Source organism: Podarcis gaigeae, assembly GCF_964106915.1.
Source record: "Podarcis gaigeae genome assembly, chromosome: 1".
Lineage (NCBI taxonomy): Eukaryota > Metazoa > Chordata > Lepidosauria > Squamata > Lacertidae > Podarcis > Podarcis gaigeae.
In genome coordinates this window covers 72,123,081-72,143,303 of record NC_139678.1, presented here as the reverse complement: position 1 = coordinate 72,143,303, position 20,223 = coordinate 72,123,081, and the positions used below count along the sequence as shown (strand labels likewise).

Below are 20,223 nucleotides of genomic sequence, written 5' to 3'. Positions count from 1 at the left end.
GCAATACTATTTCAACAGCTCAGGATCCCAGGTTATGATCAGTCTGAATTGTGTTGTCCACAAATCTAAGTGCCAAGCTTTAATTCCACAATCTAACATTACAAGGGAAACATATTTCCAGGGTAGTGTCATACAGTAGAAAATGAATTTTGTAAACGTTGGGTGGGCCTGCTCTGCTTTTTTGGCTTCCTGTTCATATACATAGTGTGCACACGGACCCTGTCACAGCAAACATAAAACCAATGTAACCTTGAAAATAGCTTGCAGCCTGTCACTGCTGCTTTTCTCATTAATGAAACTCCGCTTTCCTGCCCTCTTATATAAGAGCTTTGAGGACCTATAATTCTGAGGAAGAAACCTGTATACACACTTGCAACACCTGGTACTGAAATTATTATTGTTCTTTTTGTGTGTTTACATGCTTGACACAATGACACTGTCTTTGCTTTCTTTTGTTGGATGATGGGAAATAGATAAAATAAAGAATTTATGTGTGTGTGTTTTTAAAAGTTATTAAAGTGTGTTCCTTTCTGATTTGGCAGATCTATGTTGTCAGGGTTTTAAGAGAGGGGCAAAATGAACCCACGTTCATTTTTCGGACATTTGATGAATTCCAGGAATTCCACAACAAGCTTGGCATCCTATTTCCTCTTTGGAAGTTACCAGGGTAGGTTCCTAAAAACTCAATTAAATATAAACAAAGTAATTTGAAGTCCACTGAGCTTTCATGTTTTGCAACAATTAAATTTTCTCAGTAACATTAAAAAGTGGACATAGCAATAGTTCAGCGTGTAAAATCTATGCTACACCCATCAGCCATAGCCTTTCCTGTGAACTGAGGCTCACTTCCTGGGATTATACACAAGTGAAGTGTGAAAGTTAACCTTTTATGAAATACATTTCCCCATGTATGCAGTCAGTGGCGTAGCGTGGGTTGTCAGCACCCGGGGCAAGGCAAGTAATGTGCGCCCTCTAACCCATGGATTTGCGCCCCCTAACCCGTGGATTTGCGCCCCCTAACCCTAACCCCAGGTGTTGCGCCCGGTGCGGCCGGCCCCCCCTGCACCCCCCACGCTACGCCACTGTATGCAGTACTCTTAAATTCCAGAAGCTAGGCTGTGAGTATACAACACTTTGTTGTAACTGGCTCTGAAGAAAAGTATCAAAGAAGGATACAGAACAGTCACTGTAGTTCCATAGCCCTAAAGCCTTCATTTATTTCAGTATCTCCTTAAGTGCTGTTGAGCTTTTTACTTTTTTTGAAAGTAGTAGTAGCTTCTCCCTGAAACAAACTGTATTTCACGACTCATTTTTTAATTGAGAAAAGAATATCATTTTAAATTAGTCTAAAATTCTGCCTGGGTCACAGACTGGTATACAGTTTTCTGCCATTCTTAAGGATATGGTGTGTCAGAATGACTCAAAGGATGTTATAGAAACATACTAAGGGTAACATGCAGTGCTGGTCATTCACCATTTATTTCAGCAGGTCTGCTCTGAATATGACATAGATGTCACACACATAACTTTGCCTAGAAATAGCTATTAATTGTTGCTCAGCTCTCTTGAGTAATGCAGACACATGAGAATTTATTTTCTGTATTTGTCATTTCATTTCTGAAAGGGACTATAACAGTTGATGATGCTTGAGTATTTGCTTTCAGTGATTTTAGAAAAGGGAGAGGGGACAGAAGGGTGGAAAATATTTCCTTGGAGCATGTGTGTTGCCATGTTACCTTATACTTGGAGTACTCTTGATATAGTAACAAATACTGAACAGCTGACAACAGTATAATTTGCAGTGTTCCTTCTGTTCTATTGTAAGATTGCCCAAGCTTTTGGACCAACTCATAGATTATACTAGTATCTTGTCTTACAGTCTTGAAGTATTTAATTGTTTATTTCAGCAAAAGTTAAATACTGATTGTTGCTACTTACTCTTGTTATTAATGTTGTGTTCATTGTATCTGTATTGCAGCTTTCCTAGTAAGATGGTTTTAGGAAGAACACACATAAAGGATGTAGCAGCCAAAAGGAAGGTGGAACTGAACAGCTACATACAAAGTTTAATGAATGCATCTGCAGATGTTTCGGAGGTAGTTCTACAAAGTAATATAAACATCATTGTTTTAATTCCTTTATGTTGGGTATAGTCACCATATAATAACATTTTGTCTTTCCACATCTAGTGTGATCTTGTTTATACATTCTTCCATCCCATACTTCGTGATGAAAAAGCTGAAGGAATAGATGGAATAGCCAAGTGTACAGGTAAGAATATCACTTTTAAATCGTGTCCTGAAAAGTGAAAATATTTATTGTAGTTACATTCTATCAAGCACAAAAAGGGAAATCCTAAAGGCAGGAGGACAACAGTATTGAACTAGTTATTGAACATTTCAGTCATCCCCCCCCCCGCCCCTGGTTTTTCCTAGCATATAAACCAATAATTCAAAATAAGTTGAGTGTGAATAAAAATATTTACCTGTTTAAAGTGTCCTTGAAAGAGAATGTATCTCAAAAGATTTACATTTGAGGGTTTCTTTTTCTATTTTAAAATACAAGTTCAATGATTTTGTGTGCTGGTTTTCTTCTCCCCTCCCCCCCTTTTTTTTTTTGCTTCATTTCTTATTTTATATTGAATAGAAGAACCAGCAAATAGAATATATTTCAACAAATGTCACATTTCTCATTTTGCCAAATAAGTCCACCCATGAATAAATGTCTCCCTTCTACACTCATCTGTAATTTAAGCTCTGTGGGAAATTGTCAAACCACAAACATATTGGTATAAAGTAGTGAAAGTTTTTGATGGAGAGGAGGTGAATTTGTTATCTAATAAAGTGTGTGTGATTTGTCCAGTGGGCTTTGTGCAATTCACTCTATTCTGTCACTATCTCCTCAATAACAGTTTGTTGGATTCATCTCTGATAGTGAGCCTTATTAGACTTTACCGATTGGTGGGCTCTGCATTGCTCCCAGGAGGGAGGAAGGAAGTCAGATGACACCAAGGGTTGGTTCAGAGAAAGAGTTCTTTATTTCTGCTCTCCAGAACAGCAGAAAGGCACTCGCGTGGTCAGTCCACAGCAAGTCCAAATAAATGAGAAATTTCATGCAGTATATATATCCTGCAGGCACCCTCTCCCCCTTCCCCAGGAATCCAACCACGTCAGCCGATACACGCAGGTTGACATCACATGTGTTCCTGCTCTGGTATTCTTAACAATAAAAGGGTTTTCCTTCCTGTAGTTCTGACCATAAAAGGGTATTCCTGTTCCTACTCTTATCTTGGAGCAAGAGGTCACCAACTCCAAGAACACACTCTGGGCTGTTCCCAGACTAGGTCTGTGCGTCTGTGTGGTCAGGACGTAAGATAAGACCTAGACATGTCATCCCTGTTCTACTGGAACAGCCAAGGTCATCCTTGCCGTCATGAACTGATAAAGGAGAGGTCTCTGAGCACTTGTTTATACAACCAGGTTTTTGTTTATACATTGACTCAGAGCTCATTAATGGATTTTAGCTAAGGAAAAATAGGGATTTTGGTGCGGGAAACCCATTGCTTCAATAGTAATGTGATATTACATGTTGTCATTTCAAGTAGTCAGAACTCCATAAACTGGCCTTTTCAGGATGACCAGTACTGATCACAGAGAGTGCTTTTCTCTCACATCCCAGTTACCCATGGTGCCACTCTCTGATAGCAGGGAATGATTTTCCCTATGTGGGAAAAGGGAATGACAAGTGCACAGGTTAGATAACGTTCTGACTATGGAATGTAGAGGGAAATATCATTCTGCCTTTTCTTTTTTTAAGATGTGAGCCCTTCAAGTCCTACCTCGGGCAAAGTAGGAGGAGAAGTTAAACTATCTATCTCCTATAGAAACAGCACTCTGTTTATCATGGTGATGCACATTAAGGATCTGGTATGTACAAAACTGGAAAATGCATGTGATAGTTCATAGTAGATTTTGGTGACAAGTAGTTTGCTCTTACCAACAGTTATTTCTAAGGGTATGATCCCTATGATAAAAAATCCCTGTGTTATTTAAACAGCAACGCCAGTGTCTTACTTTATTTCAGTATGGTTGATGGTTGTTTCTTACACCAGAGATGTGCTCTCATTCTCAGGTGACTGATGATGGCACAGACCCAAATCCATATGTGAAAACATATCTGCTTCCGGACATACATAAAACCTCTAAACGGAAAACCAAGATATCACGGAAAACAAGAAATCCAACATTTAATGAAATGGTAAGCTGAAATAAGCTATGTATAATATTCGGTGGCTTTTCAAAGCAAATCCATGTTACATAGCTATAACTGATGGAACACATCAGTGGGCCCCCATTGAATTGCCCCAATGGGAGTAAGAAACATACTCTAAATCACATCTATCCTGCAGCTGCCATAACCCATGCTGTATGAACAGCTTGGGGTCAGAAAATATATATTTTCAGAAACGATCTACGAAAGCAAATATATATATATATATATATATATATATATATATGCGCCTGGCTGTACAAATTTTCCAATTACTTTAACATCCCAAGATGCCTTAAGCTGTTAAGAGAAGTCTACCACCTTTTCAGGATGCTCAGTGTGGATTACAGAGAATGATCTTCTCTCATATCCCAGTTAACCATGGTGCCCCTCTCCAATAACAGGGAATGATTTCAAAAATTGGGAGGTTAGCTTTATCCTTGAAAGCACTGTATCCCTGTTTATTAATTTGGAGTAGGAGAGGAGAGCCTCTTCTAAAATATTTTCTTCAAGCAAGAATCCAGTGCCAGGATTTTTCCTGAAAATCTGCCTCTTTAAAAAAAAAATTCTCAGTCTTCTGAATGTTACAGTTAAAACAATGGAATATGAAATTGGGGGAGAAGGTTGGGAGGGAAATTTGCAAGTCCATTTTTAAAGCTTATTTTTACAAGCCTGTTTTCAGTAGATCAAATCACTGAGGTCTTAAACTGTACACACTTGGGGGAGTGGGTAAGCTCAATTTGGTTCACTGGTATTTACTTCTGAGTAGATACCCAAAAGGTTACAAAGGGCTTGTGCAGGCAATCTGGTGATCCTTGTACGTCCCTCTTCCTCTCTCCTTCCTGTCCCTGTACCCCAACAAATCTCTTCTGCCTAGGGGGTGGCAGACACTAGAAATACACCACTGCAACTGCATTTAAGCTAAGATGTTAGAATATTTGTGAACAATCCTTGACAGCAGAGCAAATAGGTCAATGACTAATTGAAGAATTTTTCATCTAATATAGGTGGGTGGGTATAGGTGGACATCTAAATCCATATATTCACAGCTGAATGAAATATTCCATATATATTTATGGATTAATCTAAGGGTGTGCCCACAATTACAGATGTTCCCACATGACGATAATCTGTTGAGTGGGGATTTAAAATGAATGCAGACACTTGCTGTTGTAATCCCAGGGGATGCAGATGGGAAGTGTGTGCATGGAAATCAGGGACATTTAACTATGTTGACATTGTCCCTTTCCAACTTTCATCACTAATTAAACTATTGCCCTTCAAAGGGTAGGTGCTAGTTCAGGGAGTGGAATGTTTTGAAACATAAATTAGTGAGCATATTCCAGTAATTAAAAAAGGATTTAAAACAACAACCCAACACCATTCCCACTCTAAATGAATGAATGAATGGTCAAAAGAAATACAGCGGGATCCGTTCCAGAGCCCTGTTCGCATCCTGAAGCAAACGTAACACGCGTGCACAGGTCGCATTTCGTTGCTTTTGCGCATGCGCGTGACGTCATTTTGAGCGTCTGTGCATGCACGAGTGGTGAAACCTGGAAGTAACGTGCTCCATTACTTCCGGGTCGCCGCGGAGCGCAACCTGAAAATGCTTAACCTGAAGCGTATTCATCCTGAGGTATGACTGTACCTTAAAAACATACATTTGTGTTCAGGTACCAGCGGGTGGCGCTGTGGTCTAAACCACAGAGCCTAGGGCTTGCCAATCAGAAGGTCGGCGGTTCGAATCCCCGTGATGGGGTGAGCTCTCATTACTCGGTCCCAGCTGCTACCCACCTAGCAGTTCGAAAGCACATCAAAGTGCAAGTAGATAAATAGGTACCACTCCGGTGGTAAGGTAAACAGCGTTTCCATGTGCTGCTCTGGTTCACCAGAAGCGGCTTAGTCATGCTGGCCACATGACCCAGAAGCTGTCTTCAGACAAATGCCTGCTCCCTCAGCCTATAGAGCGAGATGAGCGTGCAACCCCAGAGTCTTCCACGACTGGACCTAACGGTCAGGGGTACCTTTACCATTACCATATACCTATCTTCCATATGGCTGATTGAGGCAGAAGGTTACCTCAGTCACCCAGCAAATGGTAATAAGCCTAAGAGTAGAAAATAAAAGACGTATTCTATACAGGGATCTGTCTTAGTCAGCATCAGTTTTTGTAACTTAATCCTGGATGTTTTGTAAATAAACTGTCTTGGCTTTCATTGTTTATGAATTACTGTGTGTGTGTTTTTTATATAGCTTGTATACAGTGGATATAGCAAAGAGACCCTAAAGCAAAGGGAACTTCAGCTAAGTGTACTCAGCGCTGAATCGCTGCGTGAGAACTTTTTCCTGGGCGGTGTCACACTCTCCTTAAAGGAATTTAACTTGAACAAGGAGACTGTCAACTGGTATCGACTTGCTGCTGTACCATATTTGTGAACCTGGCAGCTGAGAGAGGTGAAAATAAGAACAGAATTGAATAAACTCAACTTCACCCATATTTGGTCACTTTTTCCTACTTGAAGATAACTCACACACTTTAACATAAAACATGGCAACTTGGCAGATTGCTGTTGGACCAGCCTTCACAAAGTTTAAACAGGGCTTCTGGAAAACCAGCTCTGCTTCATGCTTTTACTGTAATAATATCCAAGCATTGCTGTAAATGAATTGTATAAATTTAATATCTGTGGATAATGAAGTTATAAACCTTGACTAGATGTTCCAAATTAAATCTAAGGGGTGATTTTTTTTTAATTAAAAAAATAGATTAGATTCAGTCACATTTGAATTGCTTGCCTGTTGATATATTGGAAGCTTGCTTTATGCTGCTGTTATCGGACACAGTACCATGTCAAAAAATATCAAAGTTAAAAAAAAAAAGATTGTTCCTTGTCAGAAAAGAGTTAGTGGCTGTAGAAACTGTCAAAAGGGAGATTTAAACAGACAGCTAGTGAGCATTTGGACTCATTAAATCGCTTTGAGGCTATTATCAGAATGAGTGCCGGTAATGGAAGTAATAAACAATGGTGCCTTATTTTGTCATTCAGCTGCTTCTTATACCTCATTTCTGATAATTGTTTCTAAAACACTTTTTTATCCAGCTTTTTTTTAAAAAAAGAATGAATGTTTGCTCACATGGTTTGCTATATAAATACTTCATTTAACATTCCTCCCCCCTTTTAAGTTTATTCAGCTTCCTTAAGTCAAACTCAGATGGCACCAAAACGTTAAATGCTTATCCAGTTGACTTTGATCATTTTTGTGCGCCCTTAAGTTATACCTTGATAAACGGCCACATTAAGATATACATTGAAGCTATTTTATGCCATGGTTTGCTGCATAGCACATATATTTCCAGAAAGTAAATGTTATGGGTTATGCATTATTTGGTAGGGATTTGGGATTCCAGGTCACTTTAAAGTGCAGAAGAGCATAGTATCAGCTGCCGGTTGAGAATAAGTTGCACTAGAAACTTTGGGTGATGTGATTGGACACAATAAGTTTTTCAGTCTATGAGCACTAAAAGAGTAATCCAAGCACCTTATTCACTCCAGTAGAAATTGACTTGCTAAAATGCGTGGAAGATGCTCTGCACCACCTTTTAGTGGATTGCACTCTGAATCCACTTATTTTAATTGTATTCTAGTTTTCTACATTTGTGTGATACTTAAGGATAGGTTGCTATAAATAAAATTTACTAACTGGTAAAACGAAGATTTTAAAAAGCTGATGTAGGAAGTGTTTAAATTGCACCATGGCCAATATCCAACATTCGTCATACTTTGAGTATGCCCAGTGAAATCAATGGACTCATAATTTAAGTCCATTAATTTTATTGGGTCTACTTTGAGCAAGACCTAGTTGGATATCACCTGATACATTTAAAGCTAAAGCCCAAATACTTCTGAATAAAGCTGATCTCTCAACTGTCCGTAATAATGAGCTTAAAGCAAAATTATGCAATGATAAAGGAGGATAAAGTAGACAATGACAATCTTTATTTGCCGGGCAACTGAACTAAAATGTGATCTAATTTATTTACCCTAAAGCATAGTGAGGTCTCCATTTTCGGACCTAATATTAAAAAGTGCAAGGGAGAAATGGGAATAACATTTTGCTGCCTGAAATATTTGTGGTCCAATTGTACAATAAAACCTTGGAATATTTCTCAGTATCAAAATTACATTGTGGCTAACAAAAGCTACTTGAGGTTTAAAAAGTCCTGGTTTTATTAGCTTTGAGTTCAGTATGTAAATAGTAACCTATATATAAACTAACTAGATTGTATTTCCTGCTCACTTGATGCTTTTTGAGATGCATTCCATTTCATCAATAGAACCACAACCAGACAGGAAAGTAGACTACTGTTTTTGTGAAACGTTCCATTAAATTACTGGAAGCAATATGTACTGCTTTTTTGCAGTCTGCTACTAGAGCACAGTATGTTACAGCACAAAACGCAACATTAAAAAGACTCTTGGCTGGATGCTGGTTAGAATATGTATGCTATCTAATGGTAGCATTTGCCAGTGTTTGTCCAGGCCTGTGCCTTTGCCCACCTTCACCACTTTTCAAAATAAAGTACACGTTGGTAGATTCTTAAACTGTTCTTCATTTACCATTAAAAACTGTAGAGGAACAACATTAATTTTGCATCTCTTGAATTATTTATAGTGGTGTGATACACAACAGATGATTATCTTAGTTTGGTATACACAAAAGGGGAGGAGGGAATAATTGGGTTAACATTTAACACTTTCGTGTTTTTAAAATGTGGTCTTACTGGCATTTTATACATTGTTAATCAAAGAAAATCTTATGCAACATGTATGGACTGCAGCTAGAAAGAAAATTGTGTCTATGTACTTTTGAGGAAAACATCTTGCTGTAAGAAAAATGATCTCCACATTTTCTGTACTAAATAACCTGGCTATGACTTTGCACTGAATTTTTTAAATATTACTGCTTTTTTATGATCTACACATATGTATGAAAGCTCAAGAGATCTTTGATATTTCTCTATTTTTAAAATTAAAATGGTGCAGAAATCTTAGTATGTTGCCTTAAAAACCTGATTGCTCTTTCTAGGATACTATACAGTGCAGCTTTCAAATTGAAGAAATTTTATTTCTGGTATTTGCCGAGTTAGGGGCACAGTATAATGCAGAGTTATGTATGCTTAAGCTCATTTACACCAATGGACTTAAGTCTGTTTGTTTTAGATTGTAGCCTATGCATGTTACATGGAGGAAAACCATTCAGGCAATATAGCACCATTCTCACAATCCATAGGAATTAATTTCCTTCTGTGCTTTGTACTCTCATACTGTGACTAAAAAAAAGTATGGCAAAGGTTCATAGATAATGAAATGCATTGGGAGCAAATGTAGAAGTTTGCCTTGAATTGTCTATTTATCTGTAAGAACCAAATACTTCGGTTATATTACACTGATAGCTAATAAGGATGTACAGTACAGTATTTCTATCGGTATCCTAACCCATAATATGTGGGTTAAATGTGACTCCATAACTGTCCTACAATTACATTAAACACTATTCTGGAATAAATAACGTATTGCCTCTTTTTCTACAAACACTGGTATGTGTGTGTAGGGAAGTAGAAAAACAAACACAAGCTACAAAAATAATGTAGGTGCCTTGTAATAGATTTTACTATTACCCATTCAATTAGCAAAGCCTAAATTCTCTGTTGTTTGCTATTAGCAAATTTCTATCTTTGGCTACTACTTGTGTCTGGTTTGAAGTACAAAACTCAAAGCCACTGCATTTTCTGGAGTTGGTGGTTGTACAGCTCAGATAAATGAGGGCACCTTTAAAATTTCATCAGCTTAAGAGTGCACAGCTGCTATATTTTCCTTTTCTGCAGAAAATGTAGAACAGCATTTGGTCACATTTTAAAAATTACTACTGTATTGTCTTTATTTCACTATCTGGCTGACTTTTGTGGCAACAGCACACAAAGCAAATACTCTCAGCGATTTACACACTATGTTGGCTGGGTTTGCAAAACTGATGGCAGTTCTTTGAGTGCTTGGGATTTTATTTAAAACCATGCTGCCATTGGGCTGAAATTGGATGTCGAAGGGGCTTCCTATCCTTTTTTCTTTGTGCTGTTTTCTGCTGAATAGCATCTCCACTCACTGCTTTTACTTCCTCAGTGGTTGTAAAAGTATAGCTATTTCCTGCAGGAAAGGAAAATAGTCAAGAAAAACAGTTTCATGTCAAAAGTACATCACCTGAACATGCTCACATCTACCAAACATAACAGCTGCCATTCACTAGAGTTTGCTTCTTTGTAATTGAATATGTAAAAAAATTAAAAAATTGATATCTCTATTAATATCTCTATTAACACCTGGTCTTAATAGAGATATTGGATTCCTGTCTCATTACACATGCTAATCATCTGCATACTATCCCTTGCTTTTTCCTGTAGGAATAATTGCAGTCATTAACAGTCAACAGGTTTACCATACCCATTGAGTCAATCACCCATCTCCTCCTACCCGCCTGAGAAAAACCCCTCCCCACCCTCTCACTATATATAAGGGTCTGGTGACTTCTGTTTCAGTGTATCTGAAGAAGTGTGCATGCACACGAAAGCTTATACCAAGAACAAACTTAGTTGGTCTCTAAGGTGCTACTGGACAATTTTTTAAATTTTTAAATATATATTTTGACTGCATCAGACCAACACGGCTACCTACCTGCCTCTTTGTAATGTCAAATATAGTGCTTGATTGGACAAGCAGATGGTTTGCATGTTAAATATTATGGATTAGTAATTGCAGAACACCTAAATCATAGCTGTCAACTTTTCCCTTTTCTTGCGAGGAATCCTATTTGGAATAAGGGAATTTCCCTTTAAAAAAGGGAAACGTTGACAGCTATGATTTAGATGCAAGTTTATTTTAAAAGAAAAAAATACAGTAGAACATGAGATTCTTAATTTCTGGTTATTGTCTCAAGCCCTGTGTTGGGCAAATAGAGCTAGGGGTTCCAATTTTACAATTCAATGAAAACAAATACAGTACAGTGCATGGTAGTCCCTTCTGGAAACTATACTGTAGGTGTCATGGTAGTTGCATTACAACACTACACATCAGCACTCTAGCACAGGTCAAGCCAAGGAACTCAGTTACTCTGTTTTACTGTCTCAATATTTCAGATGGAGGTGGAGGTTCTTATTAAAACCTGAGGAAACAAGTTCTGCTCCTGCCTTATTTGACTGTCACCTCTGTAATCAACATTTGGGAGAAAACAATGTTCAATCTGAAATATAGATAGGTTATGCTCACAGTATCCATATGAAGAAATAGACCTCTCAAGACACTCTAGGTCTTCTATGGAACTTGTTGCTCCATCCCTGCAAAAACAGCATGGAAGCGATCGATCCTCTCTGAGGGTTAAAAAGAAGCGCCCTTGGTGAACTCTATGAAGAAACCCCTGATCAGGGAGACTGTCATTTGTCACAGCAGCTGTTTCTCATATTTCGCATCACTATGAAGTGCGTAATGAACCGCATCGATTGCTTTTGAGGAATTCTTAGTTTTGCTTATGTGCTACTGCGCTTTCGATATATAGCGATTGTAACGCTTTATTTCACTTAATTTGAATGACATTATTTGAATGCCATTTGAATGGTATCTAGAGGATCGCCTGCTGTTCTCTACCGGAGCCTTTCATCACTGAGGTGTAGTCAACCCCTGTTGGGATCCACTCTTATGGCCACTGGCACTGAAAAAGCCCCTTCCCGCCAGCCGCGCCCGCCACTGAGCGACCCGCGCCTCCAGCTCCCTTCCCGCGAGTGAAAATAGACTGGCTGCGCTGCCCCTCTAGCTTGCCGCGAACTCTATGGCTCTAGCGAAGCAAAATGGATGTCTCCAAACAAAACAGGAAACCCGAGAGCGGCGGCGGCGGCCGAGCGCGCTGACGTCACTTCCGAGTGCAGGAAAGGGTAGATCTGCGCGGCCGCCTCGCTTTCCTCTTCCTTTTCGCCGCCGCCGCCGCCATCATGGGTCGCATGCACGCTCCTGGGTGAGTCGTCCGCGGAGGGGGGAAAGGAGGCGATGGCCGGGGCTGGAGAGGAGGGCGCGCTCTCTAGCGCTCCTGGGGCCGGGGGGAGCTGGTGGGGCCGGGCTGTGGGCTGGCGGCGACTTGCTTCGTGGCCCTTTCTCGGAGGCCTCGAGGAGAGGAGCCGCCTTGTCTCCCGGGTGTCCATGGCCGGCCTCGGCCTCGCTGTTTCTGGCTCATCATTAGCCTGGGGCTGGATCCTGAGGCTCATTGTGAATGGAGACGCAGGGTGGTTTTCACCCTGGGCTTCCCGACTTTCTCCCGGGGAGGCCTCTGGAGTCGGGCCGCGGGAAACCGCCACGCTTGGAGACGTGGGCTCAGACTTGATTTAGTAAAAATGAAATCGTCGTGGAGAGTAGCTTTCCTCCCTCCCTTTTTATAAAACCAGAAAATAGTGGGGCTGTTGTAGTTCAAGAGTTTTTATTTTTCCATTGGTTTGACTGCACACGGTCTTGGAAGCATCACGGGTGGTCATAACATTTATGGGTTGCTGCTGCAGCAAGTTGATGACTCTGTTGGGTATCAGATAATGAGCTGCTTGTCTGCCATGTTTCCAGAAATGCATGTTTAAAACTTTATACTCATTTCCTTCGGTTTCTTTTCCCACAGGAAGGGCCTGTCCCAGTCTGCCTTGCCCTATAGGCGAAGTGTGCCCACAGTAAGTAATATCTTCAGTTGTTTGTCATCCTGCTTTGGCTTAACAAATATGGGGAAGGTATTATGGTGTACAGTCAAATAATATTCAAGTGGGTTGCCATTGTAGAAAACTATTTTGGCCTACAGTGTATAGACTAAACAGTGATGCTATCATGCCTTTGTCAAAGTGTCCTGTTTTCTAAAAGCTCTTAGTACAGCGAAGTACTCTATAAAGTGCCGCAACACTTCCGTTCAACAGGTAGTTAAATAATAGGCAAGCCTTTTTCAAATGTTTATATTAATGAAGCACACTGAAATTTGTCTGTGGCTGCAACTGTATACATTCAGTTTAGTGTGGCACTGGAAATGGTTTGAAAGGTAAGAACATAAGAAGAGCCTGCTGGAGCTGGATCAGTGGCCACTTAGAAGCCTGTGGGAAACCTGCAAGCAGAATCTGAGCACAAAAGAGCATTCTCTCCTGTAGTTTTTAGCAAGCGGTATTCGGAAGCATGTTGCCTCTGACCATGATGGAGGAGCAAAATCATCATGGTTAGTAATCATTGATGGTCTTAGACAAATTTGTATAATGGCAGTTTTATTTTCAGTTCCTTTCCTAATGATCCCTAACATGGTATTTGCCTTTTTTGCAGCTGCCACACACTCAGTTACTGTCTTTTTATCAACCTGTCTGCTATGACCACAATATTTCCTTCCTGGGAAGTCTCTGCTGGTTCTGACCCCATGAGCATATATATTGATACTCTTCCCCCCCCCCCCATACACACATGTGCCTCTTTACAGGTGTTCACACTGAATTGCATTTGTCACTTTACTAGTTTGGAGTAGTCCTTTTGGACCTCTTTATAATTTCTTATAGTGATCCTGAACAAAAGTGGTATACATTTGTACATAGGTACAATTTAAAAACTATCAATTAAAACAAAAATTCAACATACAACGAATAAAACAGCATAGCAGCTACTGTGCGGTTACAATGCATCCCACCACTGTTTTCTGAAAATAAATGCTACAAGGATATGCTTTAAGATTTAGCAGAGAGGATTGTTTGAAAGACTCCTAGATAGTTGCATTTTCTAAAACTGTATTGATTCTATGTAATGTATTGCATGGTTAGTGTAGTCCCAATTTGATTCTGGGTGTTAGTCTATACTACCAACATAAACTATGTGTGAACTAATCTGGCTCACAATTGAATTATTACAGTGGCTCAAACTTACTTCTGATGACGTCAAAGAGCAGATCTACAAGTTGGCGAAGAAGGGCCTAACTCCCTCACAAATTGGTATGTTGAGCTCATGTATCACATTTGGCAGGTATTACTCCTGTTGGCTACATAGAGTTTTTACAGTTCTAGTTGTGTTGCTTGACTATTGCTAGTGGAGTGCTCAGATGGTATAGCTGCATTTCTGTCTTGGGTTAAGCATATAAGTCTTAAATCATGTGTAATACATTGGATTGGAGCACTGTGTGTTTGGGCGTGTTGCTAAATAAATATTTCAGCCCATTAAATTTCAAAGATTTCTTTGGTTTCAGCCCTCAAATTCCATTGCTTCTAAAATTTCAAGGTGCTGTGTAGTCGCTATCAGGTTGAGTTTATAATTGATACACTCAACAAGTATCTGTATTTCTAAGTGTGCATAGCACTGTTTCGCTCAGGTTGCTCTCTGTGATAACTGTAGGAAACCATTTTTTATTTCCATCAGAATAGTTCTCCCTTGTATTGACTAATAATTCCTTGCTTGAGTGAGCATTTCCAATCATAGCTGAGTTGTCTTGTATTTCTAAAAGTGTAATTATTTCTGTTTCAGGTGTGATCCTCAGGGACTCCCATGGTGTTGCCCAAGTTCGTTTTGTGACAGGCAACAAAATTCTAAGGATTCTTAAATCCAAAGGACTTGCCCCTGATCTTCCAGAAGACCTTTACCACTTGATCAAGAAGGCTGTGGCTGTCCGTAAGCATCTTGAGAGGAACCGGAAGGTAAGCTGGCTATACTCCATCCTCAAGGTTATAAAATGGGACCTGCAGTTGTTCTAAGAACAATTGCAGAAGATCATGCCTCTAGGTTGGGGAAATCCATTATGTAAGATTTCACTGAACATCCCCTTCCCTGTCTAGTTAGTTTCTTTTGTTAAAAAGCAGTATTTATAAGAAAATTGGTTTTCCCCCCTTAGGATAAAGATGCCAAATTCCGTCTCATTTTGATTGAGAGCAGAATTCATAGGCTTGCTCGTTATTACAAGACCAAGAGAGTACTCCCACCTAATTGGAAGTAGTAAGTATAATTTGCTCTTGATCCTGGTGTAGAAATTTTCCTTGAAGAAAAAAATAAGTAGTCATCAGGTTTCAGTTTCCCAACCTTATGACGTTGGAGTTGGGGGGGGGGGTGATAGCACGTATTTAAGGAAAGCTGCTGTCATAATGTTCTAAACCTAAAATTTCTGTTACATCTGATTTGACAATAGGCTGGCGACCTATAGGCTCAGTTTTATTTTAAAGGGTAATGTAGCAATTAAATGCAATTGGGATATGCTTCTTTAAAAGAAGTCAGCTCTTTCCGGCCCATGTGAGTACTGTTGGCCTACAGGTGCTATATATGTAGTGCATCTATAATAGAAAACTTGTTAGAAATATGTGCTAATCCTGTTAACGGGTATACTAGGCTAGAGTTACTCCACAGTTCTTTAAGCATTCAGTTGCCTCATTTGCAGGTTGCTCACTGTGATGATTGTGTTCCAAACATTCGTAGTTTCCACCAGAAAGGTTTTTCTTTTGTGTTGGCTCAGCCCTTCCTTGGATGTCTGAGTGAGCCATTGGACTTGTCATAAAATTCCTAAATGCAGTCTTGTGGGTGTTGCACTTGCCACATCTTGACATCTCTCTTTTGCCTCCTTCTGTCTAGTGAATCATCCACAGCTTCTGCTCTCGTGGCGTAAGACCTGTTCTATTCACCGAGGGATCACATTGGTCATTTTTTGTGTCCCATGCAATGCCTCTTCAGAGAAGGATGCCGTAGAGCTGTCTTATTTAAAATTGGCAGAATAAGATGTTATCTTGACCATGTGAATAAAAATCTGTTTTTTCCACCAGATTTGTAAAGATTTCTTAATGTAAAACTGCTTTTGTGTTGCAAATTAATTTACATGAGTTGTAAGCCAGCAGCAGATTGTGGGATGGGGTGAAGGTGCTTACCTTACCTCCTGGCAGGTGAATCGCTGCAGCTTTCTGAGAGAAGCAATATGGTGATGATGCAAATGCACCAGCACAGCTAATGTGGTGGTGGTGTATTTGCACCATGCTGTTCTCCCTGCCATGCCCTTGTTTTTTGGTAAGTAGCAGTGACTTCCACTTCACTATCTGCTACTGTATAAGATTATAATTGAAGGATGCAAATGATGACAATATATTATATTTCGTTCTAGGTTGGAGAGTGTTCCATTTGCAAATTGAGTATTAATGTGATTTTGAGACTTGAATGTAAAAACAACCAATAATGGCTTCCTTCTTGCAGTTGCCTATTTCCAAGGGTTGTGCAGTTTTCCTTAAACTGATGAGAATATAAATTACTTCTTGTTCACTGATGTATAACCAGTCTTAACAGTGAGTGTCATCCCCCTTGTGCAACAGGCTTCCATTTGCGCATTGGAACTTTCATTTTCTCTCCATACACCCTAGAAATCTACCTGCAGAGGGGTTGGGGGGACCCTCTGGAGCAGACACTGCAGGCTAAAGGGGAAACAAGAAGTCGCTGCTGCTGGTGCATTATTTGAAATCACACCAGGACTACACCTCGGGTGGCAGTGCATCTGCCTGTTAACCAGAAAGTTGGTGGTTCGAGCCCACCCGGGGCAGCTGTGGGCAGGATTCCTGCATTGCAGGGGCTTGGACTCGGTCCACTCTTCAAGTCTATGACTCAGTATGTTCAAAGAAGCACCCTTTATAAGAGGCCATTTTAACAAATATTTCAGTTGTTGGGGGAAAATGGCTACTTCAGGCTGAAAGGTCTTCTCCAGATAGATTCTGTATGACTTGATTTTGTAGGGCAACGCAAATCTTTTTCAACTTTGAATGAGGGGTTTCCTATTCAGATGTATGACTTGTTGCCACATCAAGGAAATGCCCAAGTCTTCCCTCTCTTCTACCCCTCCACCTTTTCCCCATGGCTAAAGGCAGCATGAGCCCCTTGCAAGTTTTTTGTTCACTAATGAACATTTCCCCATCAGTCATGCATTGCCAGAAGTATTACCATTTCAAACCAAGTCTTCATTCACTTTAGCATCACTGTTCCCTGAGCTATTTTCATTACATTCTAGTTATGTTTTGCTTTAGGCAGCAAATGATACAAGCTTTATTTAAGACACCTAGTTAAGCAACACAAAAGATATGTATGCGCATCTGCTGTTGGCTGGTTCGGGAATGTTTTTGCATGGTACTGCAAAAGCATGCAACATTACACAAACATCTTTCAAGAACACTGGATCCAAACAGACAGGCAGGTTCTGAGAGCTTCCAGAGTGTCAAACATTTTGAGTTCTCCAAGAGGGGCCCGGGGAAATAAAAGCACTATTGGCGTTAAAGCCGTATACAGTAGTTTGCATTGGTTTTCTATTTTTGTAGTGTTTCCTTCAGAGGAACAGAATGCTTGAATTTTCATTCACAAGCAGAATCTGACATGCATTGCATAGCATAAGAGCCTACTACACTAATCCAGCCCTCCGGCAGGGATTTGATTTTTCCACTGAAGCTTTCTGTTAGCTTTATGTGGCATAATGATGGCGTCTGAGCAGCAGAAGCACAGTGGGGTAGGCAGGGATTATTCTGTGTAGACTCTAGAAGAAAGAAGATTCCACCTAAACATTAGGAAGAACTTCCTGACAGTAAGCTGTTCAACAGTGGAATTTGCTGCCAAGGAGTGTGGTGGAGTCTCCTTCTTTAGAGGTCTTTAAGCAGAGGCTTGACAACCATATGTCAGGAGTGCTCTGATGGTGTTTCCTGCTTGGCAGGGGGTTGGACTCGATGGCCCTTGTGGTCTCTTCCTTCTATGATTCTAGAACTTCAGTGTTAAATACAAAAGTATTATAAAGGAATGGAAAATTTTGATCTACAATACAAACACAGTGGTTAAGCGTTTGAATAGGACTGGAGAGACCAGCCATGAAGCTCACTGGCTAAGCTGACCGTAGGCCACTGACTCAGCCTAACTTACCAATAGGGTACTTGGGAGGATAAAATGGGAGGAAGGACCAATAACACCTTGAAATTCCTGAAAGAAAGTGTATAAACAGAGGATGGTTTAATAAGCTATCCCTGAAGTGAATCGATTCGCCATGCCATTTTTTAACTTCAACAACTACCAGCAAATAGTATGTGAATAAGCAGATGCACAAAAGGCTTTGTTAACTTGCAAATTAGCTATTTTAAGGAACACAGGAAAGCTGCATTATACTACTGTATATTCTACATTGGCTGGCACCAGAAGGAATCCATTCTCAGGCCTTTTGTGTGTAAAAAGCATATGATTTATCTTGCTCCTAAAATATCCTACACTGAAGAAAATTATTCATTATGCATTTCCAATAGTAAATCAGGTTTTAGGCTTCGTCCCCCAGAAGAATGAACTACTTGTAAATGTTATCCTGTAAAAGAGGTTGCCTTTTTTACTTATTTCAAGGAGATGTAATTTCAGTAATAACAATCCCTTAGGGAACTCTTCAACTTTCTTGCGCCTTGAAAATGACATATAACAGACATACCACCACAGATTTCCGTAGAAATATTGAGTATGTGCTTAAATTTTTCACAATGAATTTGTTGGCACTTAGTTTTGAGTGGATTCTAATATTCATATTTTACAAACTAGGACAAGATGCCTGAGATACTGTACATTTAAATCAAGCCCAATGTTTCATGTTAACACTGCTTTCTAGATGAGGTGGGAGGGGCGGGAATTAGGTCTTGGCTTGAGTCCTCAAAATACTGCACTTTGGAGAAGAGCTTTTGGTTCCATGTTTGTGCACGCAATAATCAAAAATGCTGCAGAACATCTCTTGTGATCCAGGCGGAGGGGGAAAGCAAGGTGACTGCCCTTTTATGCAGAGCCCATAAGCAGCTGTTGCTGTGAAGTATCAGCAGAGGTCCCTATGCTCCCAGCAGTGTTGTATGTTGACACTGGCCTGGCAACATTTTAGAATGCAGGTCATGTGATCAGCTTTTCTTCTGCAGCCAATGCTACCGCCTTAAGCTGCCAAGAGAAGTATTCAGAAAGCACTGCATTTTGTGCGTGTGTTTTTGCCAGATCAAAGTCCTTGTGCTAACTCAAAATGGCAAAACAACTTCAGTGGCAAACCTACGGCTGGTTTTTCTTTTACCACTAATCTGAACTGCTGGTTTTATTTGTGCTCTGTTGCTGAACAGATCTTTAGAATTGCTCTGATTGCATTAATATAATACACTACTAAAAGCTTGCTGCAGCAGGTGTACCTTCTGGTGAACTGGGGACAGGTGTTCACAAGGGATGCTGGTTTCAGGATTTTTATTTCAGGTTTTTAAAAACACGATCTGGCTAAGGCATTTTAATTCTTTGTAGTAAAACACACATTGCATTCCACAAATGTGCAATGTGTGTACCTGTGTCTACAAATAGCTGAGCTGCAGTTATTCACCTGTAATGTTCAATTCATGTACAGTCTGTGTACAACCATAGTTGAGATGCATAATAAATGAGCAAGTGTACAGCACACAAAATGTGTAGTGACAGATTTACTTGTGTTCAGTGTAATATGTGAAATGTAAGGCTTATGGTGGTGGTGTTTTACAACCCTCAAGGCTGGAAAACAACTTCTAATCAATAGCAGGCTTAAGTTATTTCAGGTTTTTTACTCCATTGGAATTTTTGAAAAGTAGCTTACATGTCACTATCTAGTTGGTGGGTGCCCACTGGGAACATCTTGCACAAGGGCGCCATATAACTTAGTACTGGTGCTGTTTTGTGAACAAAGAGCTACCAACATGGTTCAAGTGGCAAGGCTGACCTGCCAGTGGCTAGGGAATTTAGTCCAGGGTGAAATCGCTTCCACAAACCTTACTCTGGAGGCCTTATGGGCTTGTAGTGAGAATAAAAGTGAGCTGTTGTGAGGTGCTTTGAGGAAAAGTGAGATAGAAATTAAGTGACCACATCACTACATCTTTAGATCTTCAGATAC

General features: G+C 40.0%; 2 protein-coding genes and 1 long non-coding RNA gene across 4 annotated transcripts in view; 2 read left to right on the top strand and 1 right to left on the bottom strand.

Moving 5' to 3' along the window:
- The window catches only part of PIK3C2A (phosphatidylinositol-4-phosphate 3-kinase catalytic subunit type 2 alpha), a 46,102-nt gene extending 36,262 nt beyond the window's left edge, over positions 1-9,840 (top strand). For both annotated transcript variants that reach the window (XM_083700958.1, XM_083700957.1), the window contains exons 28-33: positions 543-667; positions 1,979-2,096; positions 2,190-2,271; positions 3,817-3,926; positions 4,132-4,257; positions 6,526-9,840. In XM_083700958.1, coding sequence (XP_083557084.1) covers positions 543-667; positions 1,979-2,096; positions 2,190-2,271; positions 3,817-3,926; positions 4,132-4,257; positions 6,526-6,708 — 744 coding nt within the window. In that variant the 3' untranslated portion in view covers positions 6,709-9,840. The remainder of the gene's footprint in view (positions 1-542; positions 668-1,978; positions 2,097-2,189; positions 2,272-3,816; positions 3,927-4,131; positions 4,258-6,525) is intronic.
- LOC310833688 lies at positions 8,249-11,722 on the bottom strand. Its single transcript, XR_014558881.1, has 2 exons — positions 11,592-11,722; positions 8,249-10,475 (listed from the first exon to the last, which is right to left on the bottom strand). It is a non-coding gene; the product is annotated as an uncharacterized lncRNA (long non-coding RNA).
- A 523-nt stretch (positions 11,723-12,245) lies between these two features.
- On the top strand, positions 12,246-16,110 carry RPS13 (ribosomal protein S13). The gene is made up of 6 exons (XM_083716184.1): positions 12,246-12,330; positions 12,976-13,024; positions 14,227-14,305; positions 14,832-15,001; positions 15,196-15,296; positions 15,924-16,110. Exons 1-6 carry the CDS (start codon positions 12,308-12,310, stop codon positions 15,955-15,957), a joined length of 456 nt encoding a protein of 151 aa, XP_083572310.1. The 5' UTR covers positions 12,246-12,307; the 3' UTR covers positions 15,958-16,110.
- Positions 16,111-20,223: the final 4,113 nt, after the last annotated feature.